The sequence below is a fragment of the Ursus arctos genome, unplaced genomic scaffold, assembly GCF_023065955.2.
Source record: "Ursus arctos isolate Adak ecotype North America unplaced genomic scaffold, UrsArc2.0 scaffold_4, whole genome shotgun sequence".
Taxonomy (NCBI): Eukaryota; Metazoa; Chordata; class Mammalia; order Carnivora; family Ursidae; genus Ursus; species Ursus arctos.
This window is the reverse complement of record NW_026623056.1, coordinates 92,535,121-92,555,762: the sequence shown is the minus strand read 5'-3', so window position 1 is coordinate 92,555,762 and position 20,642 is coordinate 92,535,121. Positions and strand designations below refer to the sequence as shown.

The 20,642-nt window shown below is 59.1% G+C and overlaps 1 protein-coding gene across 2 annotated transcripts in view; it reads right to left on the bottom strand.

Moving 5' to 3' along the window:
- RRP1 (ribosomal RNA processing 1) overlaps positions 1-20,642 on the bottom strand; it is a 154,401-nt gene that overhangs the window by 74,424 nt on the left and 59,335 nt on the right. The window contains exon 13 of one of the 2 annotated variants that reach the window (XM_057306922.1): positions 626-3,961. The exons of the other annotated variant lie outside the window; for it this stretch is intronic. Within the exon in view, the coding sequence (XP_057162905.1) occupies positions 3,810-3,961 (152 nt within the window). The 3' untranslated portion in view covers positions 626-3,809. Of the gene's footprint in view, positions 1-625; positions 3,962-20,642 lie in introns of those variants that run through there. 2 annotated transcript variants of the gene reach the window in all.

Here is a 20,642-nt window from a genome sequence, read left to right as displayed (position 1 = left end):
AGGGGAGCAGAACCAGGCTGTGAGGCCCCTCCCTGCACAGCCCAGCACATCGGAGCGGGTGGGGAACCGCGTCTGCTCAGGGCCTGGCGCCTCCAACAGGCAATCTGAGCTCCAAGCCTTGGGCAGCTGCCTCAAGGTCTGAGACTCTGCCTGCCCAGTCCTGCCCCCCTTTATGTTTTGCAGGCATCCTCACTCCCTCAAGCCCCTTATGCCCTAAACCCCACTGCTTGTGTTCTGCCTTGAGGCCCCACGTGACACAGACGCTGCCAAAGAGGCCTCGCCCCCCCCCCCCCATTAGAAATGCTGCCTGACCAGGGCACTTCCTGGGGCTGTGGCCAGCCCTGCAGGCACGGGTGGGCATTCTGTGCACGTGCGGGTCCTGACCTGAAGGCCCCCAGGTCCCTAAATCAGTCATGTGCTCCGGGCTCCTCATAAAGGCAGGAGCCTCTGCCCTGGGCTGGCTGTCCACAGGGTGGGTGGGCAGGAAACACACTGTAAGTGTGATCGCTCAGAGGAAGCTCTCCCTCCCTCCCACACCCCACCCAGACTCACAAAAACTGCAATTTTTTTCTTTGCACCAAATCAGCTTTCAGATTGTTCTCTGGCATTCAAAAAAAAAAAAAACACATGCTATTTCTACAAGTTCACCTGTTCAAATTCGGCATTTCTGCTGCATGCGGGAGAGCCCGAGCCCAGCTCACAGACCTACCGTGCCGTCCCACTCCTGAGAAGTAGGAAAGGGACTCATCAGTACTGTTGTCGGTGGGCTCCAGGAAATCCTCCCAGAAGAAACAACCCAGTGTCTTAGCATGAAGGGGAGGAGAACCCCCAGAGTTTGGGGGGAAGTTATTACCTGCCTTAGGCACTGACACAGATGGTGACACGATGTGATGGGGAATAAAATACTCTAAAACCCAAATACTCGGAATAACAGAATAAGAGTTGTTTCTGGAAAAAGAGGCATGGAGACGTGCCCTTGGACCGCGCTTTGCTGGCCGCCGGAAGGACCCAGCCTGCACACCAGCGGGGCATTAAGAGCAAGCTCACTGTCACTTCCTGGGGACATGTAGAGGAGGAGGGACGTGAGGGTCACGTCATGACCCACAAAAGAAGTGCATTCTTTTGCCAGGACGGGCTATGGATGGGAATGGTGTCCATACGAAGTGAGTGTGCACGCTCCCTTTCCTCAGGGCTGGGCAGGGCTTGGGGGTGGAGGCCAGGCTGGCGGGTGCCCTCCGCCCTGTGAGATAGAATGACTTCTATTGTGTGGACCCGGAACTGGTGGGAGTGGTCATCCCGGAAGGAAGGACCCCTGGACTTGCTGTTGCAGGGCTGGTTTGGTGGGGGGACGGGGTTCTCGCCTGGCTGAGCTGATCATCTTGCTGTTCTGTGCCTCAGTTCCCCGTATGGTCCAAGGGGCGTAATGGCGCCGCCCCACCTGCCCCACGAGGTTTCTGGGAGGACCAGGTGAAGGCAGGTGGAGAAGCCGTGCTAGAGGTTTCTGACATCCCTGTCCTGGTGCCTCAGCAGCCAGGTGGCCTCCCAGGGGCCCTTCCCCGCCCCACCGCCCTGCCAACTCCCAGTCTCCCCAGCAGCACCCTCAGTGTCCTCATGGCTCTTGTCGCTGTCTGACCTCGGCTGCTTGTTTCCACCCTGGGACCCTAACAGGGCCCGGGCCCGGGCGCTTCGTGAGAACAGCGCCCCACCCGGCCCCGCTGCCCCCCAGCCCCTGGGCACTGTCCGAGGCTCTGCCACCGAGGGCAACCTGGAAACGCTGGAGGGCCCCAGGGACAAGCGGTCTCTTCACCGTACGTGGTGTGTTGGTCTGCGAGCCACAGTAACAAAACCCCACAGCGTGCACGGCTCAAACTGCAGTTCCCCTCTCATCTGGAGGCTCGAAGCCCAAGCTCACGGTGTGGGCAGCGTTGGCTCCTGCTGACGCCTCTTCCCTGGACGTGTGGATGCCACTTTCTCCCGTGTCCTCCCGTGTCCTCACGTGGTCATCCCCTGAGCATGTCTGTCCTCATCTCCTCTTCTTGTAAGGACACCAGTCCTGCTACAGTAGGGCCACCTACTGTGACCTCCTTAAAGACCCCCTCTCCAAATACAGTACACTTAACACAGGTTGAATGCTAGACTTAACAAGAATTTGGGGGTGACAGCCCCTAAACACTTGGCCCATACATACATATTCTGTCTCTCTCATTATGTTTATTTTTTGCAATCAACATGTATTACTTATGTAACGCTGAAAAGCATTTCAAAGTCCTATAAGTCTTATTGGGTCAAGGGTGCGGGCAGGGGGGCTGCAACAGCACGCTGTCGGAGAAGGGGGAGCAGGCTCACGTGGGGAACAGAGATGCCGGTCGGCTGGGTCAGTGAGCGGCTCTGCTCTGTTCCCTCTGTCCCTGCCACCCACCTCAGCCAGGGCTCAGCGGGGACTTCCCCCTTTGGGGAACAAGATCTAAAGGGAACCTGGGATCTGGCAGGAAAGAGAAACAACAGCAAAAGGAACAACTGTCCAGGGACCGTCCTCAACAGCGAGAGTGTCAGACCTGCCGACCCAGAGCATCAGAACCGGGGCCGGGAGTAGAGAGATGGTAACGACAGGGACGACGACGGAGGTAACAGGAGGCAGCACCTGCTGCTGGCCCTCCACAGGCAACGCCGTTCTAACAACTCCAAGACGTAGGGACCGTTGACCCGCTTTCAAGGGAGGAAACTGAAGCACGGGGAGGCTAAGTAACTTGCCTGAGGCCACACAGCCTGGGTCCCTTTGGCTGGAGAGCTTCTTTGCCCAACTCCTTGGGAAGAACTTGAATAAAAGTAGGAGGGGCAGAACCTCCATCCCTTGGCAGAAAAAATGTCCCCCCCGGAAGCTGGCCAAGCACTTGTCATTCATGGAGAATTTGGGCAGAGAGCTGCTGCTGAGTTGGGGACAGGAGCGGACGCTCCCAGCAGGTGGGAGGGTGGCCTGGATGGTCTGCACACCCCTCTGGGCCTAGCGGCTGCAGCTCAAACTCATTCCTAGGGCATCAGGAGGATGCCTACTTGGGATGTGGTGCCGACCCATCTCTGACCTCTCCTGGGGACACACAGGCTTCTGGCTCCTTCTGCAGCCCCTCCCACCATGGCCAGATCCCTGCAACTCCCAACTTCACAGCTTGTGACCTTGGCACATGTGACCTCTGGAGCAACACAGGAATCAGAATTCCTGGTGCAAAACTATCTTACAGGTGAAATGAGAGGCTAGATGTGACACATCTGCCACTGTCGCTACCAAGAGACCTGACCACACAGAGCTCCCCCCCAGCTTCTCCGCCCTCGAGCCCCCCCATACCCCCTCGAATGGAAGTGGGCTGTCTGTCTGCAAAGGAAGCTCCCTCCTGGGGGCCCACCAGCCCCAGGCGTGTACCCCACGCAAGCACCGCTCCAACACCACACAATCTAGACTTGAACTCCCGCTAACTGAAGAGCAGGTGGACTGCTGAAAGTCGAGCCTTCTCATGGCAAACCTACAGTCGTTGATTTTATAGCCTGGGTCATGCTAGCGTTGTGGTCTCAAGGACGTTTTTTCCCTGATGAAGACTCAGTTTGAATTTGTAAGATCTCCCTGTGAACAGGGAATGCGGACTCTGCCCACGAGGCAGGACTCTTACCTCCATGTTGGGGAGTGGCGGTGCACCCTCCACCCCCACTCTGACCCCTGCCTGGACCCCCAGGGGGATCTGCTCAGCGGCTGCCTTCTGCCCACCTCCTTCCACTCACCCAGCACATGCCTGGGCTTTTGCGGTCGGCTTTGACTCTCATTACTCAAGAAAACATGGGCTGAACAGACATTTCTCCAAAGCAGACATCCAGCTGGCCCACAGACACACGAAAACATGCTCCACATCACTGGGCATCAGGGAAATGCAGATCAGAACCACGATGAGATACCACCTCACACCTGGCAGCATGGCTGAAATTAAACACACACATGAAACAACAAGTGTTGGCGAGGATGTGGAGAAAAAAGGAAGCCTCGTGCACTGTTGGTGGGAATGCAAGCTGGTGCAGCCACTCTGGAAAACAGTGTGGAGGGTCCTCAGGAAGTTGAAAATAGAGCTATCCTATGACCCGGTAATTCCACTACTGGGTATTTACCCAAAGAAAATGAAAACGCTGATTTGAAAAGAACCCCTGTGTTTATAGTGGCATTATCTGCAACAGCCAGGATACGGAAGCAGCCCGATGTCCACCGAGTGATGAATGGAGAAGGGACGTCATATATACACAATGGACTATCACTCAGTCATGAAACAGTAGAAAATCTTGCCATTTGCATCAACATGGATGGAACTAGAGGGTATTATGCTGAGTGAAATAAGTCAGTCAGAGAAAGACGACAGTCATATGATTTCGCTCACACGTAGAATGTAAAAAACCAAAAGGAACCAGAAGCAGACTCATAAGTACAGAGAGCAAACTGGTGGCTGCCAGAGGGGATGGGGAATAGGGGAAGGGGGTGAAGAGGCCCAAACTTCCAGGGATAAAGTGAAGGAGTCACGGGGATGAGAAGCCCAGCGTGGGGACACAGTCAACAATACCGCACCAACGTTGTGTCTCAGGGTGAGCAACGATCCATGTACAGCATTGTCACCTCACTGTGCTGTGCACCTGTCCTAACACCACATTGTTTCCCAGCCACACGTGGATGATTTCACAACGACAGCGAGGACCAGCGTCTATGCAGTGCGAATGAGTGTCTGCTCCCAGACGGGCTGGGGCACCCTTCTGAGCTCCAGGCCAGTCGGTGGCACCAGGACCCTCGCCTGGCTGGGCCTATTCACCAGGACACGGGCGCAGGGTCTGTGCCTCCAGCCGCTGGTTGAAGCACCTGTAGCCAAGTGCCTACCACTCACCTGCCACTCGCCTGCCATCCACCTGCCACTCACCAGGGCCCCTGCTGCCCTGTGTCATCAGACATCTTTCTGTGCAAAATAATACAGTGAAGGCCACCACCTGTGCCACGTTTCCTCAATGGTGTCCTTCAGGCACCTGACCCCCCCCAGCCCCCCCCGGCCAATGGCACAAATAGCCCCAATAATGCTCAGCTCCTCCCGCCAAGAGGTGGGCTTCTCCTTTACCTCCTCGAACCTGGGCTGCTCTCACAGTTCGCGCTGGCCAACGGGACTATACCAAAGGTCGTACAAGATGTGGCACTGAATGCTGCCACTGGGTGCCCCCTTAAATGTGGCTAGAATGATCCATTTTATGTCATGTATATTTGACCACAAAAACAAATGAATCCACTGTCTATGAGAAGAAGTTGCTTTAAAAGGACTTGCCCGTGTGTTGTCCTGCTGTTCTTGGAGACCCTGTGGTCCCACCGTATGAACGGCTAGCCCATGGATGCCGAGAGGCATACAGCCCAGCCCAGTCCCCCAGCCCCCCAGTGACTGCCAGCCAGCCACATCAGGAGAGCGAGGCCACTGACCACCATTGGGGTTCAGATGTTGGCCACCCAGCCAAAACCAGCAGAAGAACTGCTCAGCCAACCCAGCCACATTGCCAACACACAGAATCACGGGCAACATGCGTGGTTATCCTCAGCCATGAGGTTTTGTGTCACGGCCATAGGTCCCTGGCACACCAGCCAATTCCCCGCTCTCCACCAGCTCACCCTGGGCGAGGTCACCACACACTCCCCTTCCAAAATCCTCGAGGGAGACGAAACACTGTGTTTCCGTGAATAAAGAAGCACTCCTTGTTAGGCTGCCGCCCGGACGACGTGCGCCGGGAAGAACAGAGTACACGCTAGCCGGTCATGTGCGTCTGCCCGGCAGCAACCAGGGGCGGGGACAGGACATCACCTCAATGTGGCATCTGCCCCCACGGAGGCCCAGTCCCATCCCCAGGGCACTGCTCCATTGGTCAACGTGCGCGGGGCACAGAGGAGCACAGAGAGCCACGACGGAAACACGCGGGGAAGAGGAAAACCAGCGCCCTGCGCAGGTCAGACCCTCTTGTAAAGGGCGGCTGAGACGCACCAGGACGCAGAGCATCCACAGAGGACGGCGGGTGCAGGGCCACTGCCCGCGCCACCCCGCACCTGCCACCCGGGCCCTACACACGCACACATGCACGCACACACACAAACACACACGGACATACATCACATCACCCACACAACACAGACACACACGGACACACACATACACATGCATCACACACACACGCAAATTGCTCTCACAGAAGGTGCAAGAAACATGCCTGGAGCCAAAGCCGCAGGCACCGTCTGGTCCCGACCGAGGTGGGTCCTAGGCCCTCACGGACACTCACAGCTCTAGCGGTGGCTGCCGCACACTGGGCGTGGGTGACACCCCGGGTCCCCTGCCAGGCCCCAGCCCTGCCCGCACCTCCCTCGTGCCCGCAGGCCTGTGAGGTGGTGATGCCGTGCCCATCTCACAGGTGGGAAAAACCAGACCGGCGGAGACTGACAAGCGCGTTCCCGCCCTCACAGCCAAGGACGAGGTTGGAAGCCTCATGGGAGATGAGCGCTAACTGCCTTGGCGGGTGGGAAATCGGACCAAGTGCTTTCCCTGCGAGTCACACCGTCTGAGCTTAGAGTCTGGGATGGACACGGGCCGCCGTCGTTGTGGAGACGTCCCAGAGCACACAGTCGGCGCACGAGGCCCCCACTGCCCCGGCTCCACGGTTGGTAACAGATCCCCGGGGCGCGCGGCCAGCACAACGCAGGACGTCTCTGCCGCCCCCACCGGATCCTTCCCACGTGTTCACCAGCCACCCTGCTGGCCCCCAGCGCCACCCCCAGGCAACTTCGAATCCACCTCCTGTCTCTGCACACGGGCTCTCGGAACAGCCCGCGACCCGCTGCGTGGAGAAGCCACCTCCCTTCCCTCCCTCTCTTGTCCTTGTGGGGCCTCGTTCACCGGCCGCCGGGGAAGCCCTGGCCGGGCAGTGACCATGGGAAGGAAGGGAACCAGTCCTCTGTGCCCCCGCCACCTCCCAAGCTGCTCGGGCTTCGTGAGTGTGCGTTGAGCTCCGCGGCCCCTCTGGTCGAGCCATGTTCTCTGGGAGGCAGTGGTCTGGGGACTCCTGGTATCTGTGTCCAGAGCACGGGGAGCACTTCAGGAGCACAGGATGGAGGAGGCCAGCTGTCCCTCCTGAGCACCTCCCCGTGGCTGACGTGGCTCCAAGGGACGCCCAATGACTGCAGGTCCCCTCCCCCCCCCGCCTTTTTGGGCAACAGGACAACAGCCTGGAGCCCTGTACCCTGCACGCAATCAGACCTCAGCTGTGAACCTACCCTACCACCGAGAAGGAGGCATTTGGAGCAGTGTGATCTGCTTGGACTTTATCTAAAGATAAGCTCCCCCTGGCTGATAATGCCCCTCGAGATGCACCATGGGTGTCATCCGGTCTGTGACTGCCACAGAGGAGTGGACAGAGAGCGTCCAGGACACCGGAATGGCCCAGGCAGCCCACTCAAAATCCATCTGAGGTCAGCGCAGGCCCTTCTTCTGTTTCAGATGATAAATCACAGGCTACTTCCCTGCACTGCATCTCCACCCGCCCCTCTGTCCCCTCCCGGCAGCCATCACTCCAACCTGGTTTCTGTAATGGCCATCTGGGCCTCCCTGTGCCGTGCACTCCGACGGGCAGCGTCCACTCTGTGCGCTGAGCCAGCGAAGGCGAGGGTTGGCTATGTCTCCACGCCCAAAGCCATGACCCCACTGCTGCCAGAGGTTCGGAACCCCCAGCCCGGTGACCAGAGCTGGTCTTGCTGGAGGTCCCAGAACATGGAAGCTGACGGAGGCTCAAACCCCACGCTTTATTTGGCAATTTCCATCCCAGGACAGCTGGACGGAGGGAAGACACAGGCCAGGAGGGGTGGGGGGTGGTGGGGGAGTGGGGATGAGCGGACAAGGAAAACAGGAAGGGGCAAGGGGACAGGAGGGACGGGGGGACAGAGGGATGGGGGACAGGGGGACAAGACGATGGGTTGGGGAGACAGGAGGACAGGAGGGGCAGGGGGGCAGGGGGTGGGGGACAAGGGGACAGGAGGGCAGGAAGAATGTGGGGTGCAGCCCACACTGGCCTCTCTGTCCCAACTCCTGGGTCAGGTGGCCTCAGAGGCCATCTGTGAGGCGGGGAGGAGAGGAATTTGCCCGCTGGACTCCTCCGTGTCCCCCAAAGCCGCTGTTGTGCTGCCAGCTCCTCGGGGCCACCGCAGCCGCAGACAGCGTCCCTTGGCTCCTGAGGGTGGGCGAGTGCATGAGTCAGCCATCCTGAGGACACGGGGCGGAGGGGGTGGCGTCCACACGTCCTGGCCACGCCTGGGTCTCAGACCTGGCCCCCAGAGCAGGAGGGGAGGAAGGTCTGTTGCTGAAGCCCCATTGGCAGGATCTTGGTAGGCAGCCCAGGCAGACGTCCGAGGTCTGTCCTCCCGCCCCCACAGCCCCGCCTGTCCTGCACCCCGGCTCTGCCCCCCCGACGCGCAGCCAGCCCACCTTCCCTCCGCAGTGGTCCAGGGCGACGGCCCCCACTGTCCCTCATGTGTCCTCTGAGCGCCTGCTTGCTGAGCCTCTCCTGGGGGCGGGACCCTCACAGGCAAGGCCGTGGCCAGCAGCCCCTCGGGCCCCTCCGTCTGACCTAAAGATTACAGGGAGGCCCCCAAACGCGCTCCCCACCTAGAGCCCCCCCTTCACGGCTCAGCCCTGCAGCCTGACACCAAGAGCTGGCGCTGGAGGACTCGGGCTTCGCGGCTGCACAGGCAGGTCCCGGCCAGCGGCCGGCACTCTGGCCCCATCCGTGCAGTGGCACGGCTTACTGCGCGTGAATGCAGTGCACCTGCGGAGGGGATCGCGGAGATACGCAGGACTGTTTTCAAGCAACGTAGAAGCAATCTTCTCGCAGAAACTGAATTGCTAATTATAAATAATTACGATCTATTTACTAAGACAATCAACACCATTATACTGGTGGAGCTTCCGCTGGTGTCTGAGTAAGAAATCTGCACTCTCCAGACGCCAGCAGCACACCCAGCTGGCCCGTCTCCAGCCGACCCGCCCATCTCACTGCTCTTCCCACACCTCAGCCCTGTCTCCTCCGCCTCCCGGCTTCGACCAGAACAAACGTGGCCCCCCCTGCATTGGGCTCCAGACACATCCAGCAACCCGCCCCCATCCTCGCTGGGCCCATCTCCTGGCTTCGATCCTGGCTCTGCCGCTTACAGCTGTGTGACCTGAGGCAAGTTTCTTAACCTTGCTGTGCCTCCGTTTCCCCATTTCAAATGGGGTAGTGAAAGGGCCTACCTCTCGGGAGTGCTGTGAGGATGGGAAGGCATCAGTCAACAAGGCCTTACGGGAAGCCTGCCGCGGGCGCTGCATGAAATCAGCTGCGTGGCAGGGCTCAGGTGGGCTCGATGACACCGCGATCAGCTCTTCCTCCCTCCCCACAAGGGCAGGCCGGGGATTATACTTTAAGATTTAAGTTATTTATGCATTTATCTGCTCAACTCCATAAAGCAGTCGTTCTAAGAAGGTGACCCCGGACCTGCCCCGGGCAAGATGTGAGCGTCAGGAAGCAGGTTTTCCGAGCTCACCCCAGACCTGCCAACTCAACAACTCAGGGTCGGGGCCCCTCCATCTGTGTTCTAAGATGCCCTCCTGGGGCTCCGACACACGCTGAGTCTGAGAACCACTGCTACAAAGGCTTTATCTTTAAAAATCAGTCAAAATAAATCCAGCAACCCAGGCTGCAGGGTGCCCAAGGAAAGGAAACAGAAACGTCCCTGCATCTCCTCCTGCACAGAACACGGTCCGTACTTCTCCCCACCGGCGCACTCAGCCCTGCCCTGACGCGGAGCCCCAGTCCAGCCCGGGGTGCGTGCCCTGGGGCGCGTGCCCTGGGGCTGCCACTACCAAGTACAGACCGGGGCAGAGACAGCAAATGAGATTTTCCCACAGGCCTGGAGGCCAGGAGTCCAAGGTCGAGGTGTGGGCAGCCGTGGTTTCCTCTGGAGATGCCTGGAGATGATTTGGCCCCAGCCCCTCCCACAGCTCCTGGGGGTCCTGGCAATTCTTGGGGTCCTTTGGCTGGTTGTTCAGACTCTCTGACCCCGTTGCTGAGCACGAGGCTCACACTGCCCCACAGGGAAGGGGTCCAGCCCCTCGGCCCGGGTTCGAGCCCCACATGCCGCCCCTACGGCCCTGCCCAGGCACAGGGCCTGGAGCAAGCTGACCTCCATCCCCACTCGGCTGTCCTGGGAGCAGGTCACAGCACACGCCTCTGCCTTGTGGGGCCGTCCCTGACCCAGGACTCGCCTGCCACCAGCTCTTGCGCCACGCCTCACGCAGCCCACAGCGAGTGTGTCATCCCCGTGGGAGTGCGCGTCTCATTTCATTATGGAATCTGATATGAAAATGGGGTTTGTTTTCCAGAACTTTGAATCCAAACAATTTACAAACTGCCTTTAGCAAAATAAAATTACAGCAAAATAATATTTGCTCTCGCAAACATCATTATCTTTAAAGTGATGAATGCCGCTTGTCAAATCAGAGAAGGAACCTGGTACAGAAGAAACTAGCACGCGTCTCCCTACGGTTGTGCTCCATGCAGGCTCCACGATAAAATGTTTGGATAAAGAAAGTGAAGTGGGCTCTGCTCTCACCGGAGTGTGCGTTCCTGGCACCTGTGGGTGTGAGCAGCGGAGAGGGCCGGCACCTGAATCTCTGGACGTGAGCTCTGCGGGGCTGCCCTGGGACCATGTCAGGGTCATGGCCTGTGGAGGAGGGGAGGGGGCTGAGTTGCATGTTCCACCTGAGGGTCTGTTCCAGGAGGCAAGAGGCCCTGGTTCGTAGGCTCACAGGGAGGGGGTGCTCCCTGAGCCAGGGCAAAGGCACCCCATCTCTGCTTCGGGTTGACTCTGCATCCCCTCCCTCACACCCTCAGGCCACGTGACCCCGGTCTCCCTCCCAGAGCCCCCCCGGGGGACTGGAGCCTTGGCCCCACCGTGGGAGGCCTCCAGGGGCCCGGTCCACCTGCGGGCACGTGGCACGCTCACCTCGAGGCCAAGGCAAACATGAACCAGCTAGGCCTCAGCTTTGTGCCAGTGGGGCCAAGACCCGGCCCGAGACGACCCAGGGCAGGGTCCGAGGTTTGGCTTTGATAGGGCCCCCGGGGGCACCAGGGGGAAAGATGGCAGGCAGCCCCTGGGGTAGACGAAGGGGAAGCCTCAGACAGGGAGAGAACATCAAGGTGCCCCTTCCCCCGAGCTGGGAGGTGTGTGCGCCAGGCTTCCAGGAGCTTCGAGGAGACGTGCAGAGCAGAGTGGCATCCATGGAGTCCAGGCCCACCTGAGGCTCAAGAAGGTCACCAAGCAGGAGGGCCCTCAGGAGCCCCGTAGCCCAAGCCAGGAGGAAGGCCTCCACGGGGCCCGTTCTGCCGGAAATGTGTTTATGTCTACACTGCCGGGTCCATACTTCCTTAGCTGCTTCCAGTGCCCTCTGTAGATCCGGGTGGCCTTGGGGTAAGGACAGGTTTATGGGATATGCTCATCCGGTGCTCTCCGTTCCCGGGAATGTTTGGGGGATGGGCACGGGATCAGGATGTAGCCAGAAGAGCCATTCCATGAGACAAATTACCTGAGGCACGGGCTTCCTGGGGCCGCTGGACAAAGGAACGCACGCGGGGCAGCTTAGAACAATGGACATCTGTCCTCCCACATTGTGGAGGCCGGAAGTCCCAGATCACGGCCTCGCTGGGCCCTGCCCGTTCTGAAGGCCCTGGGGGGAGGATCTGTCCTGCCTCGTCCAGCTCCGGGCGCTCCAGGGTCCCCTGGCTTGTGCCCCATCAGCCCACGCTGTGTCTCCATCGTCACGTGGCTTCTCCCTGTCGGCGTCTCCGCTCGGCCTCCACGTACGGATGCAGCCTTTGGATGAGGGTTCACCCCGCTCCAGTCTGAAATCATCTGAACTAATTACGTCTGCGATGACCCAGTCTCCAAAGAAGGTCACATGTGCAGGAACTGGGGGTTAGGACTCCAACATATCTTTTTGGGGGACACCATTCAACACATAACACCCGACAAATCGCAGACTCAGCCCAGGCCTGGGCTTCGTAATCGGGGTGCAGTCTCTGCTCGGGGGTGATGACAAGCACGAGGGTCAGGAAATCCCAGGCTTTGGGGCCTGTTCTAGGTCTGGGGGCCAAGCAGCTGGAACAATTCTCAACCGGGGGAGGGGCTGGATGGGAGACAGCCCATCAGAGGCCCCGCGTGTCACCCCTGAACCGCCCGGCGACAGCCTGCACAGGCCGGGGTGCTCAGGACACCCCGTCTCACTGTGCCTCCCTGAAAAGGGGGGTTCCACATCTGGCTCCACCCTCCTGCTCAGGGCCGGGGCCTGGCAGCATGCCACGGGGCCAGGCGGTCCCCCGCCCCTCCTCGTCTGGCCCCCGAGGCCTCTGGCTTGCCGAGTGTCAACCGTCTGGGCCCCACAGTCCGCTCGCGGCGCCCAAGTGTGGACATCCTGAGTCACCATCAGACGCAGGCTCCGTGAACAGAGATGGCCAGCGAGCGCCAGCCCAATGGTGCGCACCTCGGGGCCCAGAGGGACACAGCAGCGGCAAGACGGGGACGGGCCTTCCGTGAAGCCCTTCGACTTCAACCCTGAATTTCGTAGTAAGTGCTGGCTTGCTGTGACCCAACACTCCTTCCGGATCCAAGCAGAGCTCCTGGATGTAGCGGGAATCCCGGGTCTCCAGACAGCATGATCCCGTGAGAAGGCACACAGGGCGACAAGCAGAATAGCAACACTGGCTGGGCTACAGCCCCCCCAAGCTACCCCACCCATGTAACAGAAGCAGGGCAGCAGGAGGGGCCGGTGACTCTGCATTAAATCCGCTGGTATCACTTCGAACACCATCATATACGATAGTTGACGTTTCGAAAGCTCTCCAAGGCATGGAGTTGAACACAGAGACAGTACATGGAGCGTGTCATATGATGCCACGTACGGGAAGAACGCAAGCCGCAGAGCAGGCCACGCACTGTGTACACACGTCCTGGGGACCCGGAGAGGCACGCCCACGCTCCCAAGTGCCGGAGGGAGTAGAGCCCGGAGTGGGGCAGTGAAGGGACCTGAGGTGGCCCTGGGACTGTGGGCCACGGTGGGGGCTCCTTCACGTCGACCACGCTCTTACAAAGGCTGCAGACGAGCAGCCAAAGGAGCAGCGCTCAGGCGAGGCCTGAAGGGACCTGAGTGTGGAGCTGGGTGCATGTGGACGCAGTCACCAACCAGAAGCTCCCTGGTCTGTGATTTCTCTCTTTTTTTTTTAAGATTTTATTTACTTATTTGAGGGAGAGAGCGCACGCGCACACACAAGCAGGGGCAGAGGCAGAGGGAGAAGCAGACTCCCTGCTGAGCAGGGAGCCCGAAGCGGTACTCGATCCCAAGACCCCGGGATCATGACCTGAGCCGAAGGCAGACGCTTCACCGACTGAGCCACCCAGACGCCCCTCTGATTTTTCGTTTTTAACTTTTCACAAGAAGAATACATTTCTGTATCACTTGGGTAATTAAAAAATCGGTTTTGTTCTCAAAGCCGCAGCATGTTCAAAAGCACAATAAACCAACAACCACACAGCCAAAAAGGAAAGGCGCAAGATAAGCGTACGAAGGGTTTCTGTTAAAGAAAGCATAAGCCATCGGAGCTGAAAGGTCAGGCATGAATTTGGCTGTTTTCTGGAGGCTGCGGTAGAATGGCTGGATGAGTCTGGATTCTAGGAACATAGGGGAAATACATTTACCTAAAGAGGAAAACAACGCTCTTCTTCTGGGTTGAACCGGCAAGCACTCATCACGGGGGTCCTGGATGCAGGAGGGGCTGCTCCGGACGCTGAGGACCGCCCCCCCCACGGTAACAGTGACCGTGGCCGCTTCTCCCTCGGGCCCCGGGCATGCTGTGACAGCAGGAGGCTCAGAACGTGGCCGCAGGAGTGGGGCGGCTGAGGCCCCGCGAGGACAGCACCACGTCTCCCCATGCCCAGCAGGAACAGGCACCTGTCGCAGGAGCTCTGGGAGTGGACGTTCTCAGATTATTACTATCCTATTCCCGTTTTACATTTGAGGAAACCAAGGCTCAAAAAGTTCACATAACTTGCCTACAATCTCAGGCGCGTGAGTGGTGAAACCAGGATCACTTGAACCCACGACTCAGGAGGTTTTCCCACGAATGCACCTGCACACCCCGTGTCTCTCCTCCCCACCCTGGGCGCTCGGGACCTTGTGTCTGCGGGGCACAAGTCCTGTGGGGGACCCACCGCAGGGCACGTGGTGGCTGCGTACGCTCACCCTGTCACACCGCAGATCCGGACGGGCGGTGCCTGTCCTGGTCCTCACCGCCATGTCTACACCAGGGCGACCTGGTGATTGTCAAGCACTGTTCAGCCACCGGCATCCTGCAGGTAAAGGAAGTCTCTCACACCCCCGATGGAAGACAAAGACCGGAGGCTTGCCCACGATGCCCCAACGACAGCTACGGGAGGAATCCGGGAGGAGCAAACCCACGCCAACAGGAGGAGGGTCTCACGAGCAAACACGGTGTGCGGCCGCTGGGGCAGCTGCTCACGTCCCAGTGAGAGGGTCCCAGAGAGGGGGTTCTTCCCCACGGGGAGGCACCGCCATGGCCTGCCCCCCCCCGCCGGCCTCACCGCCAGGAGCGAGGGATGCAGCAAATAAATGCTGTGCTCCGCGGGGGCGTGAGGGGCGCGGGCTACTCTGAGCCCGGTGCCAGCAGAGCCTCCACCCCAGGGACGGTGCTCATGGTGTGAAATACGGGTAACATTTGCCATTTGAATCATTTCAAGGTGTGCAGGTCAGTGACGCACGAGCGCTCACAGGGCCGTGCAAACGTCCCCACCGCCCAGCTCCAGAATTCTCTCCTTAAGCTGTCACGCCCCACTCCCTCCTGCCCTCAGTCCTCGGCAGCCGCCCCTGTGCTCCCCGCGTCTGTGCGCCTGCCTGTCCCACACAATTCACGTGAGCGAAACCACACAGAGCATAACGTCCCAGAGGCCCATGCGAGTCCTTTTCAGGGCCAAGAGCTCTTCCCCTGTGTGGACGGACCCCAGTGGGTTGTTCCACCTGTCCGCCCGCGGACATGTGGGTCATTTCCACCTTCTGGGCGCCGAGAACGGTGCTGCTGTGCCCGGGCTCATGCAGCTTCTGTCTGGACACCTGTGTTCGGTTCCCTGGGGCACGTGCAGGGGTGGAGTGGCTGGGTCATCTGGTAGCTCTGTGTCTGCCACCCCCGCCCCCTTCCCCCCTCCCCACAGCAGCTGCACCGTACCAGCTCCCAGCCCCACAGGAACTGCGCTTCCTTGCTCAGATAGAAACACATGCCTCACCCTCTCACGTGGCCAGCACCCCCCACTCAGGATGCCGGCTCGCTGCCACACTCCAGCCAGGCCACCGGGCCCACCCTGCGCCCTGGGGTGGACAGGGTGGACCCTGGGGAGGAATTGAGGACAGACTTTGAAGCGGGCTTTCCAGCCCAGCCCCAGGTCCTGATGACCCAAAGCAGGTCCTCTCAGAGTTGGGTTCAGTGGTTGTAGTGGGTCAAGGCCACACGTCCACAGACATGGAACAGGATCTCAGGGACACTATGCTAGGGGGTGACCAATGCCCAGGGTTGCCCAAGGACTGCCCACATTAGGCTCCTGTCCCTGCGTCATTGATCACAGTGCCCCCTTCCCTTCTCAGAGCTGTCCCAACCGGGACCGTAACTATAAGGTCACCTTGCCTCTGACCCCCAGGCCCTGACCTCAAGCCAGCTGGCGTCTCCTGATTCCCCACGTGTGTGCCTGTGTGTCCTGAGGACAACCATGCTTCCAACCAAATCTGCTTTCAGGTTTGCTCGGGGTTGACATAACCCAACGTCTCCCCACGCCCCAAGCCGGCCTGCTGATCCTTTGACATGAGTCAGGCTACGGGTGCCAGTGTGTGATAGACTGTTCTAGAAAGAAAACCTCTGCAGACTCCATGGGCCAGGAGCTGGTTCTCCCTCAGCGCTACAGACCGCTATCCCTGGGGTCACGTTGTCGCCGGGAGCCATCTCCACCCAGCTAGAAGTATAGTGGAGTTCACAAAATAAAATCCACCCACGTGCTCTTGCTTATGTGTGTGCATGCGTGTTTCTGTGTGTGCGTGTGTTCCTGTGTGTGCATATGTGTATGTTCCTGTCTGTGTGTTCCTGTGTGTGCATGTGTGTTTGTTTGCACGCGTGTTTCCATGTATGCATGCATGTTTCTGTGTGTGTTCCTGAGCGTGCATGTGTTTCTGTGCACGTTCCCATGTGTGCATGCATTTCCATGTGTGTGTGTGTTCCTGTGTGTATGTTTCTATGTGTTCCTGTGTGTGCATGCCTGTTTCCATGTGTGCACGCGTATGTCCGTGTGCACACAGATGTGTGCATTCATGTCCATACATACGCACGTGAATCCCAGCGCCCTTGATGGAAAGGCCAGTAAAATTAATCCAACAATGGTAGACGTATATCCAGAATGACTGGAATCAGGACCCCATGTGGAAAGTATACAAATCGCTGGCCTTAGGAACCCAAGTGAGGAACCACCCAGGAGCGTTCTCTGTAACTCCCTCTGGGGTGTTGGGTCTCATCCTGGGGATGTTCTCCCTCGGGCCAGCCTGCCCCCACCCCTGCTGGTGCCTGTGTTTGGATCCTGGCACACGGGGCTCCATCCCTGGGGCCAGCTCCGTCCCTGGGGTAGCAGCCAGGTAAAGCCTGCCCCCCCAAGACGGTGTCTGCAGACAGGATCTTTGGGACCTTACTCTGCTGCCTGGGGGCTGCGGGGGCTGTGCTCACCTCTCTTCCAGCTGCACTGTGTGGCTGGAGGTCCAAGACAGGATCCCCTAACGGTTCCAGCCATTTGGAAGCATTCACCTGTTTTCCCAGGGACAGGAGCTCCCTGCTATTCCTACAGCAGTATGCACATTTTCCCACTGGACTCCACACAAGGCTTGATTTTTTAACCCAAAGCGAGTAAAGCAATAATTTTCATAATGGAAATATTTTGTTATTAATGAGAGCAATACTAGATTATTTTTTAAAATCCTGCCAAAGATACACGAAGTCTGACACTAGTGACTATTACAGAGACGGATTTCATTTGTAATCCCCAGTAATGATGCAATTTCAGAAGAGCTGAGCCCATTGGCTATGCCCACAGGGCACAGCAGCGACATTCCCAACGGAGAATAAGGGAGGAGGGAGGAGGGAGGAGGGGATTGTCAGGCTGGGACTCCACTCCTTCTGCAGGGCTCCATGCAAGGAACGGCCTGCAGGTCCTCGAGAAAGAGGAGCCTGGCTTGTAGGGCACGCATGCACGGACGCCTCGTGCGGCAGGGCAAGCATTCACAAATGTGAGCCCCTCAGTAATGCTCCAAGGAGGGAGGGCAGGGGCTTTTCCAGGCAGGAACCCACAGAGGGCCGGGTGGTCCTGGGACATGGCCCGGGGCTGCTGGGGGCTGAGCGGGAGCTGGCCACGTCCCTCGGTGCGGGGGACTGAGCGGAGCCTGCCCAGAGCCCCCGCTGCTCTCAATTCCAATCCCAGGAATTCAGGCGTGCATGAAATAACACGTCTCCCCATAATCAACCCGAAAATATAACCCCTGTAATACGTTGATATTGAGTCTTCAGACCTTTTAGGTACTATTTTATATGTACTTTTGTCTTTAACGTCGATACAATAGGATTACACTGTACATGTCCCTTTGTTGGTCTGACAACACATTGTAGACCTATTTCAAGGCAATGTCTCTCACTGGTGAGATATTCCCGTGCATGAATATCCCACAGGACAGCTGGAGGGAGACCCTACCCGCAGACGAGCACACCACCAGCGACACCTCAATGTCAGCTCGGGGAGACAGACCCTGGGCAGGGGCCCGGTGGGGGCCCCGAGGCCTGATGTCACTGTGCTTCTGCCTGCAATGGGGAGTCGTGTGTGGTGTCCGCTGCCGGCTTCCGTGCAGAGCTTCGAACAATGCAAGCCCCTGGCCCCGCGTGGGCGCCCTCCCCCCAGCCCCTCAGGGAGGACTCAGCCAGCCCCTTCCCACTCTCCAGCCTTGCACAGACCTGCCGAGGAGCCCTCTGCCCACCTCCAGAAGCCCCGCTGTGTAAGAAACAACCTTCCCGTTCCTTCTTGGTGCACGTGGGACGCCATTAGTCCCCACCTCAGAACTGAATTTGGGTGGGGGTCCAACTGGCCTCTGGGGAGTGACTGCAACACCAGCATTCCCAGCAGGCATGCTGAGCTGCACCATCTGGAAGATTCTCCACCTGGGATGGCACCAGGAGGCAGGCCCCGCCAGGCAGCAGGCCTTGGCGTTGGAACACCTTCAAGCTACTGTCCCAGGGCAGGTGGGAGAAGCCCCATGGGCCCTGGCGCTGCCCGCCTCCCAGGTCCCGGGCGCTGAGAGCTCCAGCCATGCAGGGCTGTGAGGAGTGGTCTAAACCACAGGGCTTTGGGCTCAAAACCTCTATCCGCTTCCTTTTCGCCTGGGGTGGCTTTGGGCCACTGTAGGCCCTAAGTCTAGTCCGTCAGTCAGAGACAATAAGGAGGAGAGGTCAGAGCTGCCACTGAGGCCCCCATCCCAGCCCGGAGCCCATGGCCCCGGCCAGTCCTCAGCCACAGCAGATGGGCAGCAGGCCGGCTTGGCCGTCTGCGTGACCCCTGCCCAGAGGCCGATCAGCAACAGCTCTCCTGTCCCTCTGCGGAGCAGGAGAGGAGCGGGTCTAGCCTGAGGCAAGAGTCACTGCCCTGAAGCAGGAAGCGGCTCCGCGAGGCCGTGGGAGCTGCCCCTGCAGGACACCAGCTGTGCATGCCGCAGGGACCACTGAGAGGTTAGAGACTCATGCTCCAGGGGCAGGTGGGCCGGCCCGCTCTAGGCCTCAGTCCCCTCGTCTGTAGAATGGGATGAAACAGCACTGCCTCCATGGGTTGTTGTTAGGAGGAAACAAGTTGACTCAAATAAAGGCTCAGCAAGGGGCTCGCGCACACGCTTGGCACCGTCACTCCGTCACTCCGGCCCCATAGGGCTTTCTCAGACTGGCACTTCATTCAAGACCCAGACAAAGCCCTCCAGCACTGCCAGGCCCTGGAGCCTGGTCACGTCCCAATTGCTCCTACTGACCCACAGGGCCCCGGGCTTGTCATTGTCATCTCACTTCTCCAAGGTTGCGAGGGGTATGGACCCGGGGGTGCCGAGGTCCAGTCCAACTCCAATGAGCTCGGGGTCGGGGGTCCAGGTGTCAGTTGGAAAGAGGGAATGAGATACTGAGATACACCCTCGGTCGGCCTCCCCATCCTGTCCAGATGCCTGGAGCACTGGCGGCTCCTCTGGCCTTCCACACACTCCTCTTCAGGGGAGTCTCTCCCTTCCCATCCTGGGGGCCTGTGCTGGCGGGCTGTACCATCTGTCCGTAGACCCTCCCCACCTGGCCTTTCCAGGGCCTCCCTGTGGACAGAATGAACACCCCTACCTTGTGGGCCCGGGCTTGGCCGTGAGACCTGCCGATGGAACGTGGGGAGAAGTGCCAGCGAACCGGTTCTGAGCTGAGGCAGCCAAGTCTGCACCCCTGATGGTGAGGAGGTGCCCTGGGGGCCACTGCTCCTCTGCCTGGGTCAGGAACGAACGCAAGTGGAACAGAGCCGAATCCCAAGCCCACAGAGCCAGGCCAATATCAGCCACTCCTGCGAAATGTTTCTGCAAAACGTTTTTTTTTGCAGATGTATGCAGCAAAGACTGACTAGTCAGTACAAGACTGTATCCGCTTTACCCACCGGGGAGTAGCACACAGGGGATGGTAGGGCAGCCTCTCTACTCGAGATAGGCTCCACGTGGGGGAGGCAGCACTCCCAGACCAGATGTTCACAAGAACCCTCACGCCTGCTCTTCCTACACCACCTATAGGCCACAGGACTGAGAAGGATGCGGGTAAGTGGTAGGGATGTGGGCAGGAGAAGGTGTCGTTCATGGTCAGGACTAACTTTCCCAGGGCCAAACGTGGCTGTCTAAGGACTTTGGACAACTGATCACTCAAGCAGCACCCAGCCCCGGGGCTACGGCAGGGAGCAAAGAGCACGGAACCCGAGCCCACACCAGCGGAGCCAGCCTCTCCCGGGGGAGAGTCAGCTGACAAATATGTACACCAGTAAAATACATAGAACATCAGGCAGTGATTATCTTTCCAGGGAGGACTGTGCACTGGGGAGGTGGGTGCGCCCCTGGTGAGTTCGGGGCGCAGCAAGGAGGCTAGCGTGGCTGGTCCAGGCAAGGTCACATGGGTGCAGGGCCTCGTGGGTCAGGAAGAGCCTCTGACCTTTACACTGCGTGAGCCAGGAGCTGCCGGAAGGTTCTGAGCAGCAGAGTGGTCTGGGTTGGATCTCTGAAAACGCGCACCCCAGGATGAGGCCTCCCTAAGTCAGTCCCTGTCATTCGTCATTCCCTCCCCACGTGAAAGGTTGTAGGCCAGCTGAGTGCAGGAGGCCACACACTGCGCCTCTCCACTTAAATCAAAAGTGCAGAACAGGCCCACCCATAGAAGCAGAGAGA